This window comes from Suncus etruscus, chromosome 11 (assembly GCF_024139225.1).
Source record: "Suncus etruscus isolate mSunEtr1 chromosome 11, mSunEtr1.pri.cur, whole genome shotgun sequence".
NCBI lineage: Eukaryota > Metazoa > Chordata > Mammalia > Eulipotyphla > Soricidae > Suncus > Suncus etruscus.
Window position 1 is genome coordinate 62,294,223 of NC_064858.1, and position 25,589 is coordinate 62,319,811.

The 25,589-nt window shown below is 40.8% G+C and overlaps 1 protein-coding gene across 1 annotated transcript in view; it reads right to left on the minus strand.

The window, feature by feature from the left end:
* APPL2 (adaptor protein, phosphotyrosine interacting with PH domain and leucine zipper 2) overlaps positions 1 to 24,700 on the minus strand; it is an 81,141-nt gene extending 56,441 nt beyond the window's left edge. Inside the window, exons 1-2 of the mRNA XM_049783155.1 lie at positions 24,493 to 24,700; positions 2,650 to 2,748 (exon numbers count right to left, since the gene is read on the minus strand). Of these exons, the coding sequence (XP_049639112.1) occupies positions 2,650 to 2,748; positions 24,493 to 24,546 (153 nt within the window). The 5' untranslated portion in view covers positions 24,547 to 24,700. The remainder of the gene's footprint in view (positions 1 to 2,649; positions 2,749 to 24,492) is intronic.
* Positions 24,701 to 25,589: the final 889 nt, after the last annotated feature.

Here is a 25,589-nt window from a genome sequence, read left to right on the forward strand (position 1 = left end):
TGATTCTGTCCTCAGCTGCTGTTACCCTGTTGGAGAGGCTTTCCATTGAGTTTTTCAGTTGAGCTACCACGTTTTTCAGATATGTTATTTCAGATTGGAGTTTTCTGATTTCTGTCTTTGTGTTCTCTTTAGCTAGAGCTATGCTTTCTTTGATTTCCATAAGGATCGTCCATATTTCTATCTAAACTCCATATCTGAGAGGTTAATCAGATGGGTGGTATTTTTTTAGGTCATCAGAGCTATCATCTTCATTCTCTGTGCATTGTTTGCCTGCGAGGTTTCCCCATTGTCATTTGAATATTTCTGCGCGTGGTTGTGGGGGTCATTAGTTAGAAAGAGCACGCAGCTGTGAAGCGAAGCAGAGCGGAGCGACCATGCTCTTCTGGGGCCTCCAGGAGACAGTTTTTAACTCTCTGAGGAGTTTCAGGAGATTAGAGAATAGAAACATGCAAAGCCAAGAGGTCCCTTCAGCCTCTCACAGTCGTCAATCTCCCAGCAGGGCGGACTCCTCCACAGACAAGGGAGTCAGCTCTGGCTGGCAACCCTGATAGCCAATTTTCACTCACTCTGTCTTTCTTGACCTTTCTGCCTGAATGGCTCCACGAGAGGTTTTTTTTTTTTTTTGGTCCCTTCCTAGCCCTCTTGGAGAGAAGAAAAACACGCGAAGCCAACAGGTCCCCTCAGCTTCTCCTAGTCACCAATCTCCCCAGAAACAGTTCTACCCAAATACATTTGTCGCAGTCAGGCTTCAGTAATTAGAGATTTTGTTTTTGCATGGATCCTATGTCAAAGTTAGGGTATCACAGAGCATCTTCTGGTTTCATCTTACAGTTAGATGTCAAGGTAGGAAAACACACTCTGAAAGCTAGTTGTTGAGGCTTTCAAGTTGTCAGAGTATCATATGAATTTACCCTGGAGCAAATTGAGTAGGACAGCATTAGGGCCTTCCTTGGTCGAAGCTTGATTCCTGGTGCTGGTTCCAAAGATGGGATCCAGGTTTTGGGGTAAATGGCCAATGTCCAATTGACTGAAGCCTAAGTCAAATAACTATGATACATGTTCAGGGTAAAAGGTCCTCCTGCCATAAAACTTTTAGGATTTCCCATACCTATTAGATAAGAACTTCTTTCTATGTATATTAGAAAAGAACTTCTTTCTATGTATATGTATATATAGTTTTCCCTATTTTAATGTGCCTATGCAAAAAGTAACAGTGTCACAGGATATTACTGGTGCATATGGGGTGAAAATAATAAGCTAAGCAATCACTATAACTTCTAACATGAATTCAGAACCCAAGAGAAACTTATCTAGAATTAACTATAATTTCCTACTAAACAAATCCAAAAAAAGGTGGAGAAAAGTCATCTTCATAAAGAAATAAACAATAAGAATTATACTTATTGAGGAAATATACATAAGAAAATATCCAAAGGAAATATACACATCCTTTTTAAGTCTTTTGAAATAATCTGAGGGGCATGGATAGTAGAGCACATCTTTAGCCTGACATGATCTTGTGGGGTCTGATTAAAAATGGCTCACAGCAGTCACAGATCGGGACATTTCCTTGAGCTGAGAGTCTCTCAAAAGTTGAATCCTATAGCAAGCAACAGTCCACAGTGAAGGGAGGTGGAAGAAAAGAGGCCACTGAGAACAAATCAGTAGGAGCAGCAGCAGGGATAAAATTAAAAACATCAGAAGCAGTTATGTGGTGTTTTTCTAGTGGTTCCATAAATATTACCCTCTTTCGGAAGCATAGAAAACAAACTTGTTTTTGGTTTTACTTTGTTTTATTTCATTTTACTCATACTATTGATTTATTATAATATACTATTGGATAGAAAGAACCAGGTGAGAGAGATACTATACTTGAGGTATAGAAAGGCAGGGAGGTTCTATTCTCTTTCCACAGACGTCATTCTCTAAATCTTCATGTTCACCAATATGGGAAAATCCCATTTTACACTGTTTTTTTTTTTTTTTAATTTTTTTGGGGGAAAGGGGACATTAGGCTGTGCTCAGGGTTTACTCCCATTTCTGTGTTCTGTTATTAGTCCCAGTGGTGCTTGGGGAATCATAAGTGATACCAGGGATCAACCGAGGGCATGCAAGCAAGAGCCTAAATCTCTGAACTATCTCTCTGGCCCATTCTTTTTTCTTTTTCTTTTTTTTTTTTTTTCATTTTCTTTATTTGGGGTATAACCCAGGCACTTGGGGGTTGTTCCTGGTTCTGTGTTCAAGAGGCCATGTGTTGCCAGGGACCAAAAACAGACCTGCTTCTAGCAAAGCATGCACTCTAGGGACCAAAGTACAGTGCTTGCCTTGAACATGAATGACTGGGTTCTATCCCCAGTATCCCATATGATCCCCATTACTCCTGGAATAACCAGGAGTAATTCCAGATTGTGAAGTTAGGAGTAACTCCTGAGTATCACTGGGTGTGGCCCACAAAGTGAAAGAAAAAAGTATACCCCCTAACCCTTTGAACTTCTATTTCTCAGCCTGAAGTTCTTTTAAGGCAAAAAGTAGAAACTATTGTGATCCCATTTAAAAATATTAAATAGTGTTGGTCTCTGTCTCCTGAGAGAGGTTTAATATGGCAGCAGAAGACCCTACTCTGCTCCTCTCTTGGTAAGTTGAGATTACCTGGGCTCCGTAGACACGCTGCATAGCCTGCAGCAGCTCGTTAGTATAATCGGTAAGGGTACCTGCATCTTCTTCAAATACACTCAGCAAAGAGCGAGTCTGCAAACAAAAAGGGAAAAGATCAATTTGATTTTTCAGTAGAAGGCAGAATTCACAACGCCACACACCAGTGCGTGAGGTAAAGGTATCTTCTATGGCTTCCTTTTTTTTTTATTGACAATACTAGCAGACATTGATTCCTGGAGTTTTCATTGAGAACTTCTTTCTAAACCTTTTCTACAATGCAGGAACAAACATTACAATTTGAGTATCTGGGCCAGAGAAAGAGTTCATTTTGACTATTTACTTTTATAGTTTAAAGATTACGGTTTTAACCATGTTTAAGTTTATGCTATCAATGTAAAGTTACTGTACCCCACCCCTATCAAAGTGCCAATGGCTCTCCACCACGGTCCTTATGTCCAATATTCATTTTTCCCACCACTCCCCTTACTGTTAATAAGCATTGTAATCCATAGCCAAAAGCTTTGTCATCATTCACTGGTGTCTATTCTATTGTTGTATCTCTAAGATGAGATCATCTGGCATTTGCTCATCTCTTACTTATTTTGCTTAACATGATTCTCTTCAGTACTATCCATGTTGCATTGAACTGCATGATTTCATCCTTTCTTACAGCTGTATAGTATTCTACTGTGTATATGTATCACAGCATCTTCATTTATTCATTTGTTGTTGGGCATTTGGGCTGTTTTCATATCTTGGCACAGTTGTGCAAATGATCTCTTTAAATGATGCTTTTGTTCTTTGAAGGTAGGTGTCAAGAAGTAGAACCACGGGGCTGGAGAGATAGCATGGAGGTAAAGCGTTTGCCTTTCATGCAGGAGGTCATCGGTTCAAATCCCAGCGTCCCATATGGTCCCCTGTGCCTGCCAGGAGCAATTTCTGAGCATGGAGCCAGGAGTAACCCCTGAGCACTGCCGGGTGTGACCCACAAAAAAAAAAAAAAAAAAAAAAAAGAAGTAGAACCACTGCATTGTATGAGTGTTCTAAATTTACTTTTTTAAAGAATCCTCAGAATGTTTTATATAGAATCTGAACCAGAGGACATTCTTAGCAACACTGAATGAGGGTTCTTATTTTACTTTGTCCATTCCAACACAAGTTGTTTCCAATTTTTTGATTTATGCCATTCTCGGAGGTGTGAGACACTCATCTTATACTGGAGATACTCATCTCATGACTGTGAGATACTCAACTTTTTTAGAATTTTTGAGTAGCCACGCCCAGCAAGGCTCAGAGGTAACTCTTGGCTCTTTACTCACAAATTACTTCTTGAAGGCTCCAGGAACTATATGGGATGCCAGAAAATGAACCAGGTCAGCTGCATGTAAGGCAAACACCCTATCTGCTGTGCTATTGCTCTGGCTCTTCAGGATTAAATTTTAAAAGATTAAGACCCAAGCATTATTATTATTATTTTCTCTTTAGTCTCTAAATAAAGTACCAATAAATTCTAATTTAATAAAAACACAGATTAAAGCTAGGAATGATGCTGACAGAAAACCCTCCTTACATGCGAGAGGCCTGTAGAGTATTTTTGTATTTATTTTATGTATTGTATTTATTTTGTACCTCCAGTATTGATCATTCATTTGAACTGTTTTGCTTTTGATGGAAAACAAATTAAAAAACTATACATTTAAGTGAATTTTCCTTTAGAAGACCTCAATTTAGCAGAATTCATTCAGGAAAATAATAACAAGATTGAAAAATACAACGTATCATCAGTATCAAATCATTTTGGTCAGGTTTACTTTGGACATTGTACTTCATATTGTAAAATTGCCACAGAACAATACTGCCTCAATTTTGATGACAAGAAGATCAAGAAAATTCCTATTACATCTGTAAAATCCACAGCAGCATATATACCATTTTATATTTCTCAGAGATCTACGATAGGTACCTGTTAATGTTTTATGGTTCATTTTTAAGTGTGACTGTTTATTAGGAGTGAATATGATGGATCTCCACTGTGATTGATTGTATGATGTATTAATGCCTTACTTTCAGTATTGTTTTAGGTCACTATTAATGGGAAACCTTTACAATCTACTGATGTTACTTAAGGCTTATATAAGAGAAAGATTCTTCATCATATTAATATTGGTTTAGGGTTAAGTATTGAGATATATTCGTTTAACAATTTTTTTTTTTGTTTTTTCGGGCCACACCCGTTTGATGCTCAGGGGTTACTCCTGGCTAAGCGCTCAGAAAATTGCCCCTGGCTTGAGGGGACCATATGGGACGCTGGGGGATCAAACTGCAGTCCTTCCTTGACTAGCGCTTGCAAGGCAGACACCTTACCTCTAGCGCCACCTCGTCAGCCCCTCGTTTAACAATTTTTAACTTTTCACTATACATGGATGTATAATCATAATCTTGACAGAACCATACTTTTTAGGTAGACTCTCTTCACAGTGTTCATCTTAAGAGGACTGACTACATTGAGTTCACTGTTCAATATTTGCATTATTGGACTTCATGGTCATATTATACACGAAATTCTTTCAGATCTGCTGTACTCTGCATTTGAAAAAAAATTAAAATTCTTCCCTCTCTTCAAATCATCTCCTCCATTCTCAATGACAAGCTTCTTGATTTTGGCCTTCGGAAGAGATTCTTCTCTTTTGGAGTTTCGCATCCTATGACAAGCTGTGACTCACTTTTCCAGACTCCTCAAGTTTCCATGGATGAATTATTCAGAGTTCCAGATCCTTCATCATTGCAGATTTGCATTGGACTTTGAAGGACTGTCACCTTTTGTATTTTTATTCTGAGTGTAATCCTTTGATTTATATTTGATACTAGTCTTCTTTTGACTATTGTACTCCCCATCTTAATTGCTATTTTTAGGAATTTTTTTGTGTTATATTATGGTTTTTGCTTATAAGAACTTTAGGTTAGTGGTTTTGTTGTACTATTGATACTCTCCCAAATGATGTTTCTTGCTTTTTGCTTTAAAAAATATTTTTCAGTGGTTTTACATTTGGGAGATATTTTTGCTTTTAAATTTGTATTGACTGTCGATGTATATTGTAATTAATGTTTTATATCTTAGTTTTGTATTTCATTAAGGTTTTGCTTAGGGTTTGTGGGTTATATATATTGTTACATTGTTTATTATTGATGTTTACTAAAAGGAAAATTGTAGAGTATTTTTGTATTTATTTTGTACTTAAAAATAAAGGAGCTTGGAGGGGAGGCCAAAGGAGATGGCTGGGCAGAGGCAGTTGGACAGAGGGGGTTGTGGGAGGACAGAGAAGAAGAGAGAGAGGGAGAGAGAGGGAGAGAGAGGAGAGGGAGGAGGGGAAGAGAGAGGAAGAAGAGAGACACAGAGAGGGACAGAGAGACACAAAGAGAGGGACACACAGAGAGAGACAGGGAGAGAAAGAGAGAGAGACAGAGTCAGAAGAAAGAAGAGAGAGGGGGATACAGAGAGAGATGGAGAAAGAAAGAGACAGAGAGACACAGAGAGGGACAGAGAGACACAGAGAGAGGGACACACAGAGAAACACAAAGACACAGAGAGAGAAAGAGAGAGACAGAAGAGGAGAGGAGAGAGATGGAACCAGGGAGGATTAGGCTCTTTTGGCCAAACCTTTTGTCCCCCAAAACCTCTTTGTTTGGATCATTTATTGCGGACGATTATTGCCAAGGTCTTCCCAAGAATGGAAGTTGGTCTCTCAATTTGGGAGATGTTTGGGGACCCTAGATATATCAGCAGTGGACTCAATTTCATGCCGCAAGGCCTTTCTATGTTCATTGTCCAGCACCACACATATACACATATGCACAGAGACATAAATTCAAGGGCATCCTTTGCCTTTCAAGCCCTTAAGCTGAAGATCATGCCTGTGTACTTGGGGTGTGCCTCACCCAAGACTAGGTCATGCTAGTAACAAATCTCTCTGGTTTTCTACAATTCTGAGAATCTTTCAAGAGTGTGTAACTTTTTCCTGTTAAGATGCTGTAGATTCCATATGTTACGTCAGTTATTCAATCATTTTTCAAACTCATGACCAGGAAATTTTATATACCCTGGGCCTCCCATTGATCCATCTGGGCACAAAATCCAAATGGCAACTTAACAAGAGTACTAGTGTTTTGGTTTCTTCTCTCTCTCTCTCTCTCTCTCTCTCTCTCTCTCTCTCTCTCTCTTTTTGGTTTTTGGGTTACACCCAGCCATGCTCAGGAGTTACTCCTGGCTCTGCGCTCAGAAATTGCTCCTGGCAGGCTCGAGGGACCATATGGGATGCAAGGATTCAAAGCACAGTCCTTCTACATGCAAGGCAAATGCCCTACCTCCATGCCATTTCTCCAGCCCCATGGCTTGGTTTCTTCAGGAAGAATGACTAGCCTGAAAAGCTCACTGGATGAAAGGTGCTTCCTATTTTCATGTGCAGATCCTGGCAAATGTTGAGCATTGAGATATATTTATATGTTGAATGGCATCTGAAAAAAGTATCAAAGGACCACAGAAAAGACCTTAACTGTTCAAGAGACTATGGTGAAGTGTGTAATACAGTGAAAATTTTAGATACTAATTTTGTAATCATGGAGTATCTTGAAAATCAATTCTTGGCACAGAATAAGCAGTAAATTCTAAAAATATTTTTAAGGATGTTTTCAAAGCCATTTACAAAGAGAAATCCATTAATGCTTATTCTTAAGAACTTTAATTTCTAATCTAATAATTGATTCTAAACAAATCCCAATGAACCTAAACAGAAATCTGGGGGCTCATATGGGTCCAAGCTTGAGTGTGCTACACAAAGTGCCTGTGCTTTGACAGAGATTTTTTAATACAAATTTAAATTAAATCACCATGAGATACAGTTACAAAGTCGTTAATGTCAGAGTTTCAGTCATACAGTGTCCAACACTCATCCCTTCACCATGCACATTTCCCACCAGCAATGTTTTGAGTTTCCTTCCCATACTTGCCTCTATGACAGATATATTTCTTCTCTCTCTCTGTATGTATTCTTTTATTTCCTTTTAGACACTGTAGTTTGCAATATTGTTACTGACAGGGTATTATATAATATATATATATATATATATATAACTTTAACTCCTTTCAGCACCCAGGTCTTGTTCAAAGTGATTATTTCCAACTATTGTTGTCATAGTGGTCTTTTCTCTGCCTTAACTGCAACTTTCCCACTCTTGTGGCAAGCATCTACCATGGACCAAGCCTCCTGGCTCCCATCTCTATTATCTTTGGGTATTGCTATCATTCTATTTTTTATATCTCACAAATGAGTGCAATCATTATATGTCTATTCTCCCTCTGACTCTTTGTTCTTAGCCTAACACTTTCTATATCCATCCATGTATAAGCAAATTTAATGAATCCATTTTTCCTAACAGCCATATAGTATTCCATTATGTAGGTATATCACAGTTTCTTTATCCACCTATCTGCTATTGGACACATGGATTATTTCCAGATTCTGGTTATTTTGAATAATGCTGCAATGAAGTGTAGATATCTTTTCTGCACTGATTTTTGGATCCCTAGCATTACTGCTAGGTCATACGAGAGCTCAATTTCTAATTTTTTTTTAATTTCCAATTTTTTTTTCTTTTTGGTGGTTGGTGGTGGTGGTGGTTGGTGGTTTTGGTGGTGGTGGTGTGCTGCTGGTGGTGTGGAGTGATGGTAATGCTGGTGGTGGTGGTGGTAATTTCCAATTTTTTTATTTGAACACATTGATTACATACATGATTGTATTTGGGTTTCAGTCATGTAAAGAACACCACCCATCACCAGTGCAACATTCCCAACACCAATGTCCCAAATCTCCCTCCTGCCACCCGACCCCCGCCTGTACTCTAAACAGGCTCTCCATTTCCCTCATACATTCTCAATATGAGGAAAGCTCAAAATGTAGTTATTTCTCTAACTAAACTCATCACTCTTTGTGGTGAGCTTCCTGAAGTGAGCTGGAACTTCCAGCTCTTTTCTATTTTGTGTCTGAAAATTATTATTGCAAGAATGTCTTTCATTTTTCTTAAAACCCACAGATGAGTGAGACCATTCTGCATTTTTCTCTCTCTCTCTGACTTATTTCACTCAGCATAATAGATTCCGTGTACATCCATGTATAGGAAAATTTCATGACTTCATCTCTCCTGACAGCTGCATAATAGTCCATTGTGTATATGTACCAGTTTCTTTAGCCATTCGTCTGTTGAAGGGCATCTTGGTTGTTTCCAGAGTCTTACTACGGTAAATAGTATTGCAATGAATATAGATGTAAGGAAGGGGTTTTTGTATTGTATTTTTGTGTTCCTAGGGTATATTCCTAGGAGTGGTATAGCTGGATTGTATGGGAGCTCGATTTCCAGTTTTTGGAGGAATCTCCATATCGCTTTCCATAAAGGTTAAACTAGACAGCATTCCCACCAGCAGTGGATAAGAGTTCCTTTCTCTCCACATCCCCGCCAACACTGTTTATTCTCATTCTTTGGGATGTGTGCCATTCTCTGGGGTGTGAGGTGGTATCTCATCGTTGTTTTGATTTGCATCTCCCTGATGATTAGTGATGTGGAGCATTTTTCCTCCATTGAGGATAATATTTGCCACTGGCTTGTGATAGATGGGCTTAACTATATTGAGAAAGGTTCCTTCCATTCCCATCTTGCTGAGTTTTGGTCAAGAATGGGTGTTGGACCTTATCAAATGCTTTCTCTGCATCTATTGATATGATCATGTGCTTTTTATTTTTCTTGTTGTTGATGTTGTGTATTATGTTGATAGATTTTTGGATGTTAAACCATCCTTGCATTCCTGCAATGAAACCTATTTGATCGTAGTGATCTTCTTAATGAGGAATTTAATCTTATTTGCCAGGATTTTGTTGAGGATCTTTGCATCTGCATTCATCAGCGATATTGGTCTGTAATTTTCTTTTTTCGTAGCATCTCTGGTTTAGGTATCAGGGTGATGTTGGCTTCATAAAAGCTATTTGGAAGTGTTTCCGTTTGTTCAATTTCATGAAAGAGTCTTGCCAGGATTGGTAGTAGTTTTTCTTGGAAAGTTTAAAAGAATTCATTAGTGAATCCATCTGGGCCTGGGCTTTTGTTTTTGAGCAGACATTTGATTACCATTTTAATTTCATCAATGGTGATGAGGGTGTTTAGATATGCTACATCTCTTCCTTCAACCGTGGAAGATTATAAGAGTCCAAGAATTTATCCATTTCTTCCAGGTTCTCATTTTTAGTGGCATAGAGTTTCTCAAAGTAGTTTCTGATTACCCTTTGAATCTCTGTCATATCAGCAGTGATCTCTCCTTTTCAATTCCAAATACGAGTTATCAAGTTTCTCTCTCTCTCTTTCTTTGTTAGGTTTGCCAGTGTTCTATCAATCTTGTTTATTTTTTCAAAGAACCAACTTCTGCTTTCGTTGATCTTTCGGACTGTTTTTTCGGTTTCCGCTTCGTTGATTTCTGCTCTCAGCTTTGTTATTTCCTTCTGTCTCCCTATTTTTGGGTCCTTTTGTTGAGCACTTTCTAGTTCTATTAGCTGTGTCATTAAGCTACTCAGGTAAGCTCCTTCTTCCTTCCTGATGTGTGCTTGCAAAACTATAAATTATCCTCTCAGTACTGCTTTTGCTGTGTCCCAGAAGTTCTGATAGTTTGTGTCTTTATTGTCATTTGTTTCCAGGAACCTTTTGATTTCCTCCTTGATTTCATCTTGGACCCACTGGTTATTGAGTATGAGGCTGTTTAACTTCCAGGTGTTAACGTGTTTCTTCTGAGTCCCTTTGGAGTTCACAAATAATTTCAGAGCCTTGTGGTCAGTGAAGGTAGTCTGCAAAATTTCTATCCTCTTGATATTATGGAGGTATGTTTTATGTGCCAGCATGTAGTCTATCCTGGAGAATGTCCCATGTACATTGGAGAAGAATGTGTATCCAGATTTCTGGGGATGGACTGTCCTATATATATCCACTAGGCCTCTTTCTTCCATTTCTCTCCTCAGGTCTAGTATATTCATCTTGGGTTTCAGTCTGGTTGACCTATCCATTGTTGACAAAGCCGTGTTGAGGTCCTCCACAATTATTGTGTTGTTATTAATATTATTTTTAAGATTTGTCAACAGTTGTATTAAATATTTTGCTGGCCCCTCATTTGGTGTATATATGTTTAGGAGAGTTATTTCTTCCTGCTCTACATACCTCTTGATTAATATAAAATGTCCATCTTTGTCCCTTACAACCTTCCTGAGTATAAAGTTTGCATTGTCTGATATTAGTATGGCCACTCCAGCTTTTTTATGGGTGTTGTTTGCTTGGATAATTTTTCTCCAGCCTTTTATTTTGAGTCTATGTTTGTTCTGACTATTCAGGTGCGTTTCTTGTAGGCAGCAGAAGGTTGGATTGAGTTTTTTGATCCATTTAGCCACTCTGTGTCTCTTAACTGGTGCATTTAGTCCATTGACGTTGAGAGAAAGAATTGTCCTGGGATTCAATGCCAGTTTTATATCAAAATTTGGTGCGTCTTTTGGTTAATCTTGTCTTAAATTAGGTCTCTCAGTTTTTCTCTTAAGACTGGTTTTGAGTCTATAAAGTTTCTGAGCTGTTTTTTGTCTGTAAAACCATGTATTCTTCCGTCAAACCAGAAAGTGAGTTTTGTTGGGTACAGTATTCTAGGTGAAGCATTCATTTCATTCAGTCTTGTCACAATATCCCACCACTGCTTTCTGGCCTTGAGTGTTTCTGGTGACAGGTCTGCTGTAAATCTCAGGGAAGCTTGCTTGAACGTGATTTCCCCTTTTGATCTTGCTGTTTTCAGAATTCTGTCTCTATCTGTGGGATTTGTCATTGTGACTAGGATGTGTCTTGGGGTGGTTTTTCTGGGGTCTCTTTTGGTTGGTACTCTTCGAGTATGCAGGATTTGATCACCTATATTCTTTAGCTCTGGAAGTTTCTCTTTAATGATGTTCTTGACCGTTGATTCTTCCTGGTAGTTTTCTTCCTGGGTCTCTGGGACTCCAATGATTCTTAAGTTGTTTCTGTTGATCTTATCATAGACTTCTATTTTCATCTGTTCCCATTCTTTGACTAATTTTTCCATTGTCTGTTCATTTGCTTTAAGTTTTTTTTTCCAATCTCTCCTGCTGTATGGAATTGTTATGTGTCTCATCTTCCACAGCACCAAGTCTAGTCTCAGCTTCTAATACCCTGTCCCAGAGCTTATCCATTTTGTCATTCACTTCGTTTACTGACTTTTTCAGTCCTGTTAGTTGACATGTTATTTCAGTTTGGAGTTTTGTGATTTCTGTCTTCGTATTTTCTTGGTTATTATTAGTGTTCTGTTCAACTTGATCCATGGTTTTTTGCGTTTGTTGAGTATCTTCCATATTACTAGTCTAAAGTCCATATCTGAGAGGTTGATTAGTTGGTTGGTCATTATCTGGTCATCAGAATTGTCGTCTTCATTCTCTATGTCTGATGCTGGCCTGTGTTGTTCCCCCATTGTCACACTTGTATTGTGGGTTTTTCTACGTGTTGTGGTGCTATTCATTGGCTATATGATGCAGGCAGCACACTCCTGTGGCTTTCTGGATGGGCCGACTTTCCTCTAAGGGAGGGGAGTCCTCCGTGGATGAAGTCTCACACAGGATCAAATCTTAGGCCCGAGCACACAGCAGAGAAGACAGTCCGGAGAGAAATGCTTGCTTCTGTGATCCAGCACAGTTCTTAATGTGATTTTTTATTCTTGTTGCGATGGTGGTCTTTTCTTAGAAAGAGTGCATGGCTGTGTAGCGAAGTGGAGCCAAAGTGCTCTGCTGGAGCCTCTTTTCGGCCCACTCCCAAGAAGTTCATGCAACAGGATAGTAGACAGACACACACAGGGAGCACTCATAGTTTTTCACAGTCGGGCCCCACTGGGCAGGCGCAGTTTTCAGTTGCTCGCTGGGCAGCTTCAGAATGCAGTATTTTTGGGGTTCGCTTTCCAGGACTCAGAGCTTCAAGAATTCAGGAAAGACAGAGAAGCACAGGACAGGGCTCCCTTCAGGTCCTCAGTTTCCTCAGAAGAAGCACAGCAGGGTGGAGACTCTGCAGGTAGAGTAATCAGCACTCTGCCTGGCAACCCCCACAGCCAGCCATTTCTTACTCACTCGCTCGCTGGGTAGCTTCAGAATGTAGTTTTTTTGGGTTCGCTTCCCAGGGCTCTGAGGAGAGCTTCAAGAATTCAGGAAAGACAGAGAAGCACAGGACAGGGCTCCCTTCAGGTCCTCAATTTCCTCAGAGGAAGCACAGCAGGGCAGAGACTCTGCAGGTAGAGCAATCAGCACTCATCCTGGCAACCCCCACAGCCAGCCATTTCTTACTCACTCCAATTTCCAATTTTTTAAGGAATATCTTGTTTTCCCAAAAAGCTTTGCCATTCAACATTCTCATTAGCAGTGAGAGTTCTTTTCTCTCCACATCTGCACCAGCAATGGTTGTTCTTTTTCTTTGTGATGTGTGTCAGTCTCTGGTGTGAAATGATAACTCATTGTTGTTTGACTTGCATCTTCCTGATGATTAATGTGTGGAACATTTTTTCAAAAGCCTTTTGGCCACCCATAATTCTTCTTTAGAGACATTCTTATTCTTATTCAATAAGATGAACATTCTTATTCATCTCTTCTCCCCACTTTTTGATGGGGTCACATTTTTCTCGTGTTAAATTCTAACAGTGCCTTATATAGCTTAGATATTAACCCCTTATCAGATGATATTACATGAATAGTTTATTCCAATCCATGGGCAATATTTGAATCCTGGTCACTATTTCTTTTGAGGTGCAGAAAATTCTTATCCATTGGTTTACCTTTACATCTACTTGCTCTTGGTCAGTGGTGTTTCATTCTTGAGGATGCCTTTAGCTTGCCAGAAATAATCTTTCTCCTTCTCCTTCTCCTTCTCCTTCTCCTTCTTCGTTCTTGGGCTATACCTGGTGATGCTTAGGGGTTACTCCTGGCTCTGCACTCAGAAACTGCTCCTAGTTTGGGGGACCATAGAGCACCAGGGGATCAAACCACAATCTGTCCTAGGTCAGTCGTGTGCAAGGCAAATGGCCTACCACTATGCCACTGCTTTGTTCTGGGATCAAAAAGTACCTGCTCTAAGATCAAAACTCTCTCCTCAGTACCTACCCAGAATAGAATGCATTGAAGAAGGAAGATGTGAAAGTGTTCTTTAAAAAGCTATCAAGAAAAAGAAATCAAAGGCATCCAGATAGGAAAGGAAGAAGTCAAGCTCTCAGTGTATGTAGAAGCCATGATACTATATTTATAAAACGCTAAAGAATCGACCAAAAAGTTTCCAGAAACAAAAGATTCATATAGCAAAGTGGCAAGCTACAACATTAATAAGCAAAAATCAATGGCCTACTTATATACCAATAATGATAGAGAAGAAATGGACATTAAAAAAAAAAATCCCTTTCACATTAGTGCCACACAAACTCAAATACCTTGGCATCAAATAAAGAAGTGAAGGACCTTAAATAAAAATATTAATTAGAAAAAAAGAGAGTTTTCATTCTATAGGCCATGTATCTAGCTCAGGATTAGAATGTTTTTCTTGTGTGTGTGAGACATAGTTTCAATCTCTGGCACCATATGCATGATGTCCATTCTTTTTATTCTCACATTTCTCCTTTTTGATGATTATCTCCAAGTGCATAAATTTCAGGAGTGTGAATAGCAGACTCCTTAGGCATAAATGCAAATTCTTGTATAAAACTAAACTCTCGGGGCCAGAGCAATAGAACAACGCATAGGACACTTGCCTTGCACGCGCTTGAACTAAGTTCAGACACCGGCATCCCACATGGCCCCTTGAGCATGCCAGGAAGGCGTCCTGAACAAAGCTAGGAATAGCCCCTGATCATCACCGGGTGTGGTTAAAAAAAGACAAAAGAAAACACACACACACACACACACACACAAACTGAACACTCTCAGGGAAGGTGAAAGGGAAAGTGGAAACAGTGTTGTTGTGAAATGCATACTGGTGAAGGTTGTACATTGTATGAAAAGTCAATCATGAATAACCTTATCTGTGAAAATAAAAACTCTATTATGAACAACCTTATAACCACACTGTTTAATTGAAAAATTACTACTACCAAAAAAAAAGTGAATGACCTTTATAAAGAAAAAGTTTAAAACACTGCTTCAAGAAATAAAATAGGACACAAAGAAATGAAGATACACACCCTGTTCATGGAGCAACATTATTAAAATGGCAATACTCTCCAAAGCATTGTACAGATTTAAAGCAATTCTTCTAAGGATACCCATGACATTCTTCAAAGAAGTGAATCAAACACTCCTGAAATTAATTTGGAACAATAAACACCCACAAATAGTTACAGCAATCCTTAGGAAAAAGAAAATGAGAAGCATCACTTCCCCCCAACTTTAAATTGTATTACAAAGCAAGAGTCATTAAAACATGGGTATTTGAATAAAGATAGACCCTCAAATCAGTGGAATAGACTTGAATATTCATAGACTGTTCCCCAGACATACAATCAATTAATCTTTGATAAAGGGGCAAGATATGCAAAAGAGGGGCCTGGAGAGATAGCACAGCGGTGTTTGCCTTGCAAGCAGCCAATCCAGGACCAAAGGTGGTTGGTTCGAATCCCGGTGTCCCATATGGTCCCCCGTGCCTGCCAGGAGCTATTTCTGAGCAGACAGCCAGGAGTAACTCCTGAGCACCGCCGGGTGTGGCCCCCCAAAAAAAAAGATATGCAAAAGAAGATAGGAAAGCCTATTCAATACGTGGTTTTGGGCAACTGGTCAGCTGCATGCAAAAGAGCAAATCTGAACCTCCATCTAACACCATGCACCACGGTCAAATCCAAATGGATTAAAAACCTTGATATCATACATGAAACCATAAGGTATATAGAACATGTAGGTAAAATGCTCCATGACACTGAGACTAAAGGCACCTTCAAGAAGTAAATAGCACTCTCCAAACAAGTAGAAGCAGAGATGGGACAGATGGGACAAATGGGACTATATTTAGCTGAGAGGCTTATGCACCTCAAAGGAAATAGTGACTAGGATACAAAGGCCAACTACAGAATGGGAGAAGCTATTCACCCAATACCCATTAGATAAGGGGCTAATATCTAAGATATACAAGGTACTGATAGAAGTTAACAATAAAAAAAGATCTAACCCCATCAAAAAATGGGGAGAAGAAATGAACAGACACTTCCTCAAAGAATACAAATGGCCAAAAGACATGAAAAAATGTTCCACATTACTAATCATCAGGGAGATGCAAATCAAAACAGCAATGAGGTACCACCTCATGCCACAGAGACTGGCACACATCACAGACACACACATACACACACACACACACACCAAAAAAACTCCAAGAATAATCAGTGTTGGCGGGGATGTGGGGAGAAAAGAACTCTCATTCACTGCTGGTGGGAATGCCATATAGTTTAGCCTTTAAGGAAAACAATATGGAGATTCCTCAAAAAACTGAAAATTGAGCTCCCATATGATCCAACTATACTACTCCTAGGAATATACCCTAAGAACACAAAAACACAATACAAAAAAATACCTTTTGCACGCCTATATTCATTGCGGCACTATTTACAATAGCCAGAATCTAGAAACAATACAGATGCCTCACAACAAATGAGTGGCTAAAGAAACTGTGGTACATTTACACAATGGAATACTGTGCAGCCATAAGGAAAAATGAAGTCAGGAAATTTTCCTCTACATGGATAGATATAGAACTATTATGCTAAGTAAAATAAGTCAGAGGGAGAGAGAAAATTTTCCTCTACATGGATAGATATAGATCTATTATGCTAAGTGAAATAAGTCAGAGTCATCTATGGGATTTAAAGAAAATAGAAGACAGTATGTTAATAATACCATGAGACTCAGAGATGAAGGCTGGAAGGACTGGCCCATGATATGAAGCTTACCACAAAGAGTGATGACTGCAGTTAGAGAATAACTACACAAACAACTATCATGATACTAGTAATGTGTGAGAGAAATAGAATGCCTGTCTCAAATATAGGCAGTGGGTGGGAGATTAGAGAGATGGAGGCATTGGTGGTGGGAAGGTTGCACTGGTGAAGGGGGTGTGTGTTCTTTTCTATAACTGAAACCCAACTACAAAGATATTTGTAATCATGGTGCTTAAATAAAGATATAATAAAAAATAAAAAGCTCTCAGTGAGTGGCCAGAGCAATAACATAGCTGGTAGGATGCTTTCCTAGCACACAGCTGCCCTGGGTATAATACCTGGCATTACACATAGTTCCTGATCACTGTCAGGACTGAATCCTGAACTAAGAGGAGTAAGACCTACACACATGCAGGTGTGTCCCTAAAACAAAATCAAGGAATACAAAACAAAATCAAAAAGCTATCAGTGGGAGAAAAAAAAAAACATTACAGGCTGCACAATGTATGTCATTTATGTTGAAACTAAGTTTTTTTCCACTTAGTTTTTGGAACACACCCAGTGATTTTCAGGAGTTTCTCTTGTGTTCTACTCTCATATTACTACTGATAATGCTCAGGGGAACCATATGAGATGCAGGGGATCAAACCTGGGTTGGCCATATAAAAGGTGATTGACCTACTCACTGTACTATTGGAATAGCCCCAAGTACTTTAAAAATTAAAATTGACAGTTCAGAAACGTTTACCAAATAATATTTACCATTCATCATTAGTTTGTACATGTACACTCACATATTTTTCTATTCTATTCTGCTCTATCCTATTTCATTTAAAACCAAAACTCATGGTAGTGATATGCTGGATCTTATAATCCAGTAATAAATTATATCACTTTTATATATGCATATATTTTTTTTTTGGTGGAGAGAACCTGGGGTGGTTAATCCAAGGTCTCAGACATGCAAGGCAAGCACTTCACTACTGAGCTACCTCCCCAGCCCAAAATATAATTTTTATAAAAAAAGAGAGCAAAATAATATTCTCAGAACCTGTACTGGTGGTCTATTAATTTTTAATATTTATACTAGAGCTTCTATTTATATCTAATATTTGGTAAAACACTGTTAAAAACTGAAATTGTAGATGGTCAGAAGCAACTATTCTCAAAAGAATATGTTCTGCTGGAGCCATGCAAAGGATCTGAGACCCACTCAGGACTCTGTCATGATTAAGCTTAAATCCAGGCTCTAACTCTTATTTTCAGTGTTAGAATATATATAGTCTACAAGTGCTGACATTGATAGCAGTTGACATACAAAGGAAATTCACTTTGCTTATTATATGCAATGTTAGGGTACTGTAAGTATACAATTTCTTTTATCATTACAATACTATTATTAACAGTTACTTATAAATAATAGATTTATTACAGGAGCATTAAAAATTATTTTGTGGAGCTCCCCAAACAGTGCTCAGGTATACCGGAGACAGAATATTCTCAGTAATGCTCTGTCAACCAAGCTGAAGAGTTCAATGTTAAGGCTTGGCTATGCTGGAGGCCACCAGCACTCTTCCCCAAGATGTTCAAGGGTGCCTTCAGTGTGGGGTATCAAAATTGAGACCTCACACAGGCAAAGGCATACATGCACTTCAACCCATTTTGAGGACTGCATCCAAGTGGGTGCTTGGGGCTTACTTCTAGCTTCGCACTCAGGCATCACTCTTGCTTGGGCTTAAGAGGCCAAATTGATGCCAGGGATCAAACCCATCAAATCTGGGTTGGCTACAACAAGGCAAGCTCCTTCCTCCCCCCACATGCTATCTCTCTGTGCTATCTTTCAGGACCTCATTCCAGTCCTACAGGATAATTTCCCAATCTCTAGCAGAGGACCATTTTATATTCATAGTGTCAGTGCTATAGGAATGAATACAACACTTAAGATTCTGACATCTGGGGCCGGGCGGTGGCACTAAAGGTAAGGTGCCTGCCTTGCCTGTGCTAGCCTAGGACAGACTGCGGTTTGATCCCCCGGCATCCCATATGGTCCCCAAGCCAGGAGCGACTTCTGAGCGCATAGCCAGGAGTAACCCCTGAGCGTCAAAATGGGTGTGGCCCAAAAACAAAAAACAAACAAACAAACAAAAAAGAAGGGATCATAAAACATTTGGGACTGGGCGGTGGCGCTAGAGGTAAGGGGCCTGCCTTGCCTTGGATGGACCACGGTTCGATCCCCCGGTGTCCCATATGGTCCCCCAAGCCAGGAGTGACCTCTGAGCACATAGCCAGGAGTAACCCTGAGCATCACCGGGTGTGGCCCAAAAAAATCAAAAAAAAAAAAAAAAGATTCTGACATCTTTCTTTGCATAACCACTATATCTAGAAGAATGAGAAAAGAATGATACCAGTGGATCATGTATATTTTAATATATTTTCCTATTTCCCCTAATTTAATATTTTTATTTTTTGTGTTGATTTAATTTGTTTAGTATCTATTGTTTTTAATATTATTAGGAATATAATAGAAAGGTGAAGTGTAAGGTAAGATGGAAAGAGAGGGATTACATATATGTCCTCCATTAAAGAAATAGAAAAAATAACTAGAAACTACCATTTATGATACCCCTGGGCATCAGACACTGTGTAAGCATAAAATACTTGCTACTCATTTAGTCCAGCAACTTTGTGAAGTACACATCTAGACTAAACTAACCCATTTTATAGATGATGAGACAGAGTCACCAATATTAAATGTGCTCAATCAAGTTCCAGATCTGGGGAGCAGCAGGGCTGGGATGTAAACCCAGGGTGTGGCTGGTGCAATGACCAAGCTTCCTCCACTGAGAGGTGGCAGTGAAAGCAGAGGGCAGGTCTCAGCATTCAACTCCAGGATTCTTTGGTTTGCTCTTTGCCCCATGACTCACTGTACTGTTGGAGACAGGACTGAGACTGTCAGGAGCTGGTTTCTTTTTTCTATTATCATGCTTACAACTTTGATAACTACCCCACAGTTTGCAGTTATTGTTTTACTGCTCTGGATATGTATACCATGATAACCTTTAGAGCCTTCCTTTCCAACTTTACCTAGGCCCAGGGATAATTCACCCCAGGGGTGGAGAGGAGACCAACATCAAGAATCTTACTGTTCCAATTTCCATACTAATCAGCTTTACATCTGCTCAGACATATTTGAAATAGCAGAAATGTTCTGAGACATAAAGTAAAAAGGAGATGAAAGTACATCTGCTCAAAAGTCCTCAGAAAAGGTCAAAGACATTGGTAGATATCATTTGGAGAGACTATAGAGCAATCAATTCTACAGTATCTATGATACCAGACATAAAGATCAGTATATGTGGGGCCGGGCGGTGGCGCTGGAGGTAAGGTGCCTGCCTTACTTGCGCTAGCCTAGGACGGACCGCGGTTCGATCCCCCGGCGTCCCATATGGTCCCCCAAGCCAGGAGCGACTTCTGAGCGCATAGCCAGGAGTAACCCCTGAGCGTCACCGGGTGTGGCCCAAAAACCAAAAAAAAAAAAAAAAAAAAAAAAAGATCAGTATATGTTATTTATTCTGTATAACAATTACATTAAATAGTGCCAGAGAGATAGCACAGCGGTAGGACATTTGCCTTGCACGCAGCCAATCCAGACAGACAGTGGTTCGAATCCTGGCATCCCTATGGTCCCCTGTGCCTGCCAAGAGCGATTTCTGAGCACAGAGCACCCCTGAGTGCCACCGGATGTGACCCAAAATTCCCCCCTCAAAAAAAAAAAACTAATTACATTACGTAGCATTTTAGTTCTAATCTTGTTAAACTATAAACTCAGAGATTTTGAATAACTTGCTTAAGGTAATAGTGGCAAAATCAGGATCATAATTATATCTCTTCTATACTATACTCTCAAGAGAATATACCCAGACAGAAAAGCAAAAACAAATACCCTATCACAAACAAATCTCCACATCATCCTTCCTCTTAAACATGCTGGATACTACCTAATAAAATAGTCCTAGATTTTTGTTTTTAACTCTCAATCATCTAATAATAAGCACCTAATTGTGTAACTGCATGATTGTTTTAAAAGTCTTAATTTAACAAACACAAAAATGTGTCTATGAATGTATACACATACACACATATATGAAAAAATCTAGTGAAAGGACACATGCATAATTAAAAAAAAAAAGAGTAGGACAAGTGTTTCACAATGAAGACAGAAATACCAGTTTATGTTTGGAGCAACCTTGAATTAAAAGACCTAATTTACTCAGTCTGAGCTGCTCATTGCATCTCTGACCTCATTTCTCAGTGCCAACAAAAACCCAGAATTTAAATAGCAACCAATGGTACTTTTATGCTCTCCTTTTCTCAAGCATACTACTTACAGGAAACAGTATAAGCCCTGCAGCAGTAGCTTCCACAGCGGGCTCAAAGCTGTGCTTGTCTTCCTATCACAGCAGGATCCACACAACTCTGGAACTGCTGCCTGTCTTATCTGTCTCCTGGAACAGACTGTGAACTAGTGGAGGGCTCCCCTTCTCTGACAACTACAATCCCAGCACCCAGCAGTTCACAAACAGCAGAGCAAGGATACATCTTAGTCCCTCAAATATTATGCCTCTGCTATACAGGGGTATCCAGAAATAGGATTTACACAAACTATTCTTACAGGGCACCGTGCAACAACTAAAAACTAAAACAACAATAACGACAAAAAACAATGAATTGAGTCAACATATGCAAGGTCAGTCAAGTGTCATTTAGCTCTTCTTGGGTCAGAGTTCAAACACAAAAGCTTTTATTGTTCACTTTATGAATCCTGAACAACCAGGTTACTGAGGCAACCCTCCTAACTAGATAAAACCAGAGCAGACAAACAATAGAGGTTTTAAGATGATTTCCTTTTAGGTCACTAGTGACAGAAAAGTCAGGTGTTAGGTAGCTGGGCCAACTTAAACAATGAGGACCAACTGCCTGGCTTCACCACTTTCCAGAGTATAAACTTGGACATGCCATTTAACTTCTCAGCTACTGGGTAATTTCTTTGGTTTGCTCTTTTTGGTGCCAGGGCCTCACATGTGTGAAGCATATCATTGAGATACCAGCCCGTGTATCTTGATGGTGTGTGTCATGATAATTTCAACAGAAGACTTTAAAGTTGGAGGATTATGCAAGTTCATGAACACAAAGCAGTTAGAACTGTGCCCAACACATTCAATGAATTTCTGATAGAGTATTTGCTATTGTTTTTCTTTACATATGAAGAAATGTTCATTAGATTCCATCCAGTTCCAAATCTGAGTTTCCTTAGGGGGACAGCCACATGGAACACATATCTCACTCAACAGTTCTAAATAAAAATGATTTAATGGGGGCTAGAGTCATAGCACAGCAGGTAGGGAATTTTGTCTTGCACACAGCCAACCAGGTTCAATCCCCAACATCCCATGTCCCCAAGCCTGGCAGGAATCATTTCTGAGCAGAGTCAGGAGTAATCCTGAATGATGCTGGGTGTGATCCCCCCAAAATTATTTAATGTCTATTAAAGACCTTCTTGGAGTTGGCTTCTGCATAACCACCCAAGAATTCCTGGATAGTGACAGACCACTCTCAAATAGGGACACATTCTATAGGAAAAGAATGACAGTAAGGAGAGATGTCAATCCTGCTAAACTGCCTCTTCTGCATGCCAGCTCCATGCCAGGCCACCACGAAATTTGGTGAGTAGGAACTCCCTGTAAGTGCCAGGAGCCATCTCAACTGGGCAACACTCCTAGCCCCACATTACAGAACTGTCAGCATCTAAAGCACTTCCTCCATCACTGGTTTCATGAGTCATGAGTGTCATGAGTCTTCTGCAAGTTGAGAAACCTGAAAAATGGAGCTAGTCCTGGAGATGGGTAAGTGAATGCAGATCACAGCAGTTCCAGTTCCTGTAGAGTCCAGTTTCCTTTTCTGAGCATTCTTCTTCCTACTTCTTCACATCTAGGAAAATCCTGTAACCCATTCAGAAAGCATGTATATGGATTCCTTTATGTTTAGCCAAACACTAGAATTGTGAGGGTAAAATGGATTGTAGTTAAGAACCAGAAAGAGAAAGAGTACAGGCGTTAAGTCATTTGTCTTGCATGTGGCAGACTTTGATTCTATCTCCAGCACCACATATGATTCCCAACCATTCCCACCTATCACCCATTCCAACTTGAGCACCATAGAGTGATCTCTGACCAAAGCCAGGAGAAATCCCTGAGGACCACTAGCAGTGGACTCCAAAATACAGGAAGAGTTGGGCAACCTCTCTATTCAATCATAAAGTTCAGTTAGAAAAACACAATATTTTCCATCTCAGGTTCTCCCACTAAAAAATAAGTCAAAAATTTCCCTACAAACTGATGTCATTAGAAATTCTACGTTAGTAGACATAGAGCGATAGTACTGTAGGGTGCTTGCCTTCCATGTAGCTGACCAAGTTTGATCCCTGACACCCCATATGGTCCCCGAGTCTGACTAGGAGTGATCCCTGAGCACAGAGCCAGGAGGAAAATCCCGAGGAAAAGAAAGAAGGAAGGGTGGAGGGAGGGAGAAAAGGCGGGAAGGAGGAAGGGAACGAGGAAGGAAGGGTGGTAGGAAGGGAGGGAGAGAGGGAGGGAGGAAGGAAGGAAGGAAGGAAGGAAGGAAGGAAGGAAGGAAGGAAGGAAGGAAGGAAGGAAGGAAGGAAGAAAGGAAGGAAGGAAGGAAGAAAGGAAGGAAGGAAGGAAGGAAGGACCCACATTACTATCTTTAGATCCCACAAAGAAGATGTTAGGAAGACAAAATTACTCCCAAAGATATGCCAGAATTTAGGAACTTGAAGGGGACCTTTGAAGTCCATTAGACCAGCGCACATCATTGAGAAAACAAAAAGTCACTGCTTGCTTAAGTTTTTCACCTGCCTCGATGGGGCAAGATGGCAAAGAATCCAGCACAACTCAAGTGCACATGGGCCTTCTGTCCACTAACATGGAACTCAGGAGCTGAAGAGTGGCGCCATCAGCCCCGGGGGTGGGTGGGCAGCACACATCATTGCAAAAAGGAAAGACCCCGAAAGAGAAGAGCCACGTCTGAAAGGTTAACAGGTGCAACCTCCCTTTTCATTTCTCAGAATCTGCATCCCGTGGGGGACAGACAGGCCCCTAGGGTTGAGAGGCCAGAGAGCAAAGAAGAGGCAGGGATGGGGGTGGGGATTTGTGCAGAACAAAGCACCGAGTTTCCATGGCAGAGCCCTGAGCCAGTTTAGTTCGCAAGTCAAGAGAGTTCATTAAGGGCGCCGACAAGTAGGGTAGGTGCCAGTAGCGTCTGCGCTGCCAAAGTGGAGGCAGGAACTGCGGACACCTCTCCTGGCCTTCAATCTGGCCGGTCCTCATTTTTAACACGGCCTCTTTCCTGGCCCGCGAGCAACTTGGCAGGCATTTTCGGACTAAACTCTAACGACTCAAGGCGGCAGATTCAACTACTGTGCCTATTTTACAGGTGACAAAACCGAGGCTCAAAACAATGTTTCTGTTCTTTTCTTTTCCAGGGGCGCTCGGTGAGGAAGTGATCGCGCCTCAGTTTAGGCCGGCAGACGCCTCCGTGTCTGCAGTTTGCCAACGGATCAAGGGCCCGGCCGTGGTGGCCGCTGTCCCGGCTCTGCAGCGGGCCCAAAGGGAGCGTCTCGAACTCCGGCCCTCCCCGATCCTCGCCCGAGCGGCCCCTGCGTCCGCCCGGCTTCCACTGGGAACTGACAAGCCTCTCGGGCCTGGGCAAGCGGGGCGCGCGCGGGAGCTAAGTACCTGGGGGCTGTCCTGCAAGGCCTCCTCCAGCAGGAGTTTGTCCACGGCGGGCATGGTGCCGCGCGGCGAAGCCGAGACGGGATGGACGGACGCAAGGCGTGAGGCGCGGCTACCGAAGCTGCCTGCTCTAGGCTTTGGCGGCCAGAAAAGCTCCTCCGTGACGGCACGCGCGTCCACGCCTGCCCCGTGGCCGCCTCCGCCTATCCTCGGCCCCACTCGCCCTTCCAGCCCAGCCCGGCGGATTCGAAGCAACAGGAAGTGTGGCGAGAGTCTAGCCCGGATACCGGAAGTGTGGCGGAACCGCTTCCGCCGCGCCGCCGCCTCACAGGAAACTGTCGCCCCACAGAATCAGGCATGTACCTTAAGTAGGTAACTACTTTGCGTGCTATCCAAGGAAGGTGCCCGCCACATTCATGCTCCCAAGAAGGTGAAACTCAAGGGCTTGAATACAAGATCTTAAGGTTTTGTGACAACCCCAAACAGATGTTTGAATGGGAGATAAGTGAATAGGTTTTGCTGCTATTACTATTAGAAGCCCCCCTCTCCTTCCTTTTAAAAACCAGAATGACCAACCTCCATACTTAACCCGTTCTTTCCTTTTCTAAATCAAACGGCATATGCCTATGGGGTATGACAGTTATTTCAGAATTGGAAGGGGTTAGCGTGAGTTCTGTGGTCATTTAGACAGTATTGACGTGGGATGCAGGGAATGAAGTGGGATTGGGGTCAGTTCATGAAAAATGTTGGACTGAAGATAAGGAAGAGGTGGATGAAACACGACTCTTAAGATGCGAGGTAATCAGAAGTTTTTTCTTTAGGAGTTAGATTTTTCTAATAGGACATATGCTACCTAATCTACAGGAATGTGATAAAATGATACAAATTCCACAGAAACTCTGATGAAGACGTAGTCTACAGATGTCACTGCAAGCCAGTGGCATGCTACCACATTCCATGAAAAAACACTCAGGGTCAATTAATTACTCCCCGTAATTCTGGCCAGCACAAACCTTTCTCCACCTCACCCCCACTCCCAGCCGCTGGGATCCATGGGGAAATCATCTTGGTATTCTTTCACCCAAGAGCCGCTTTCTGCT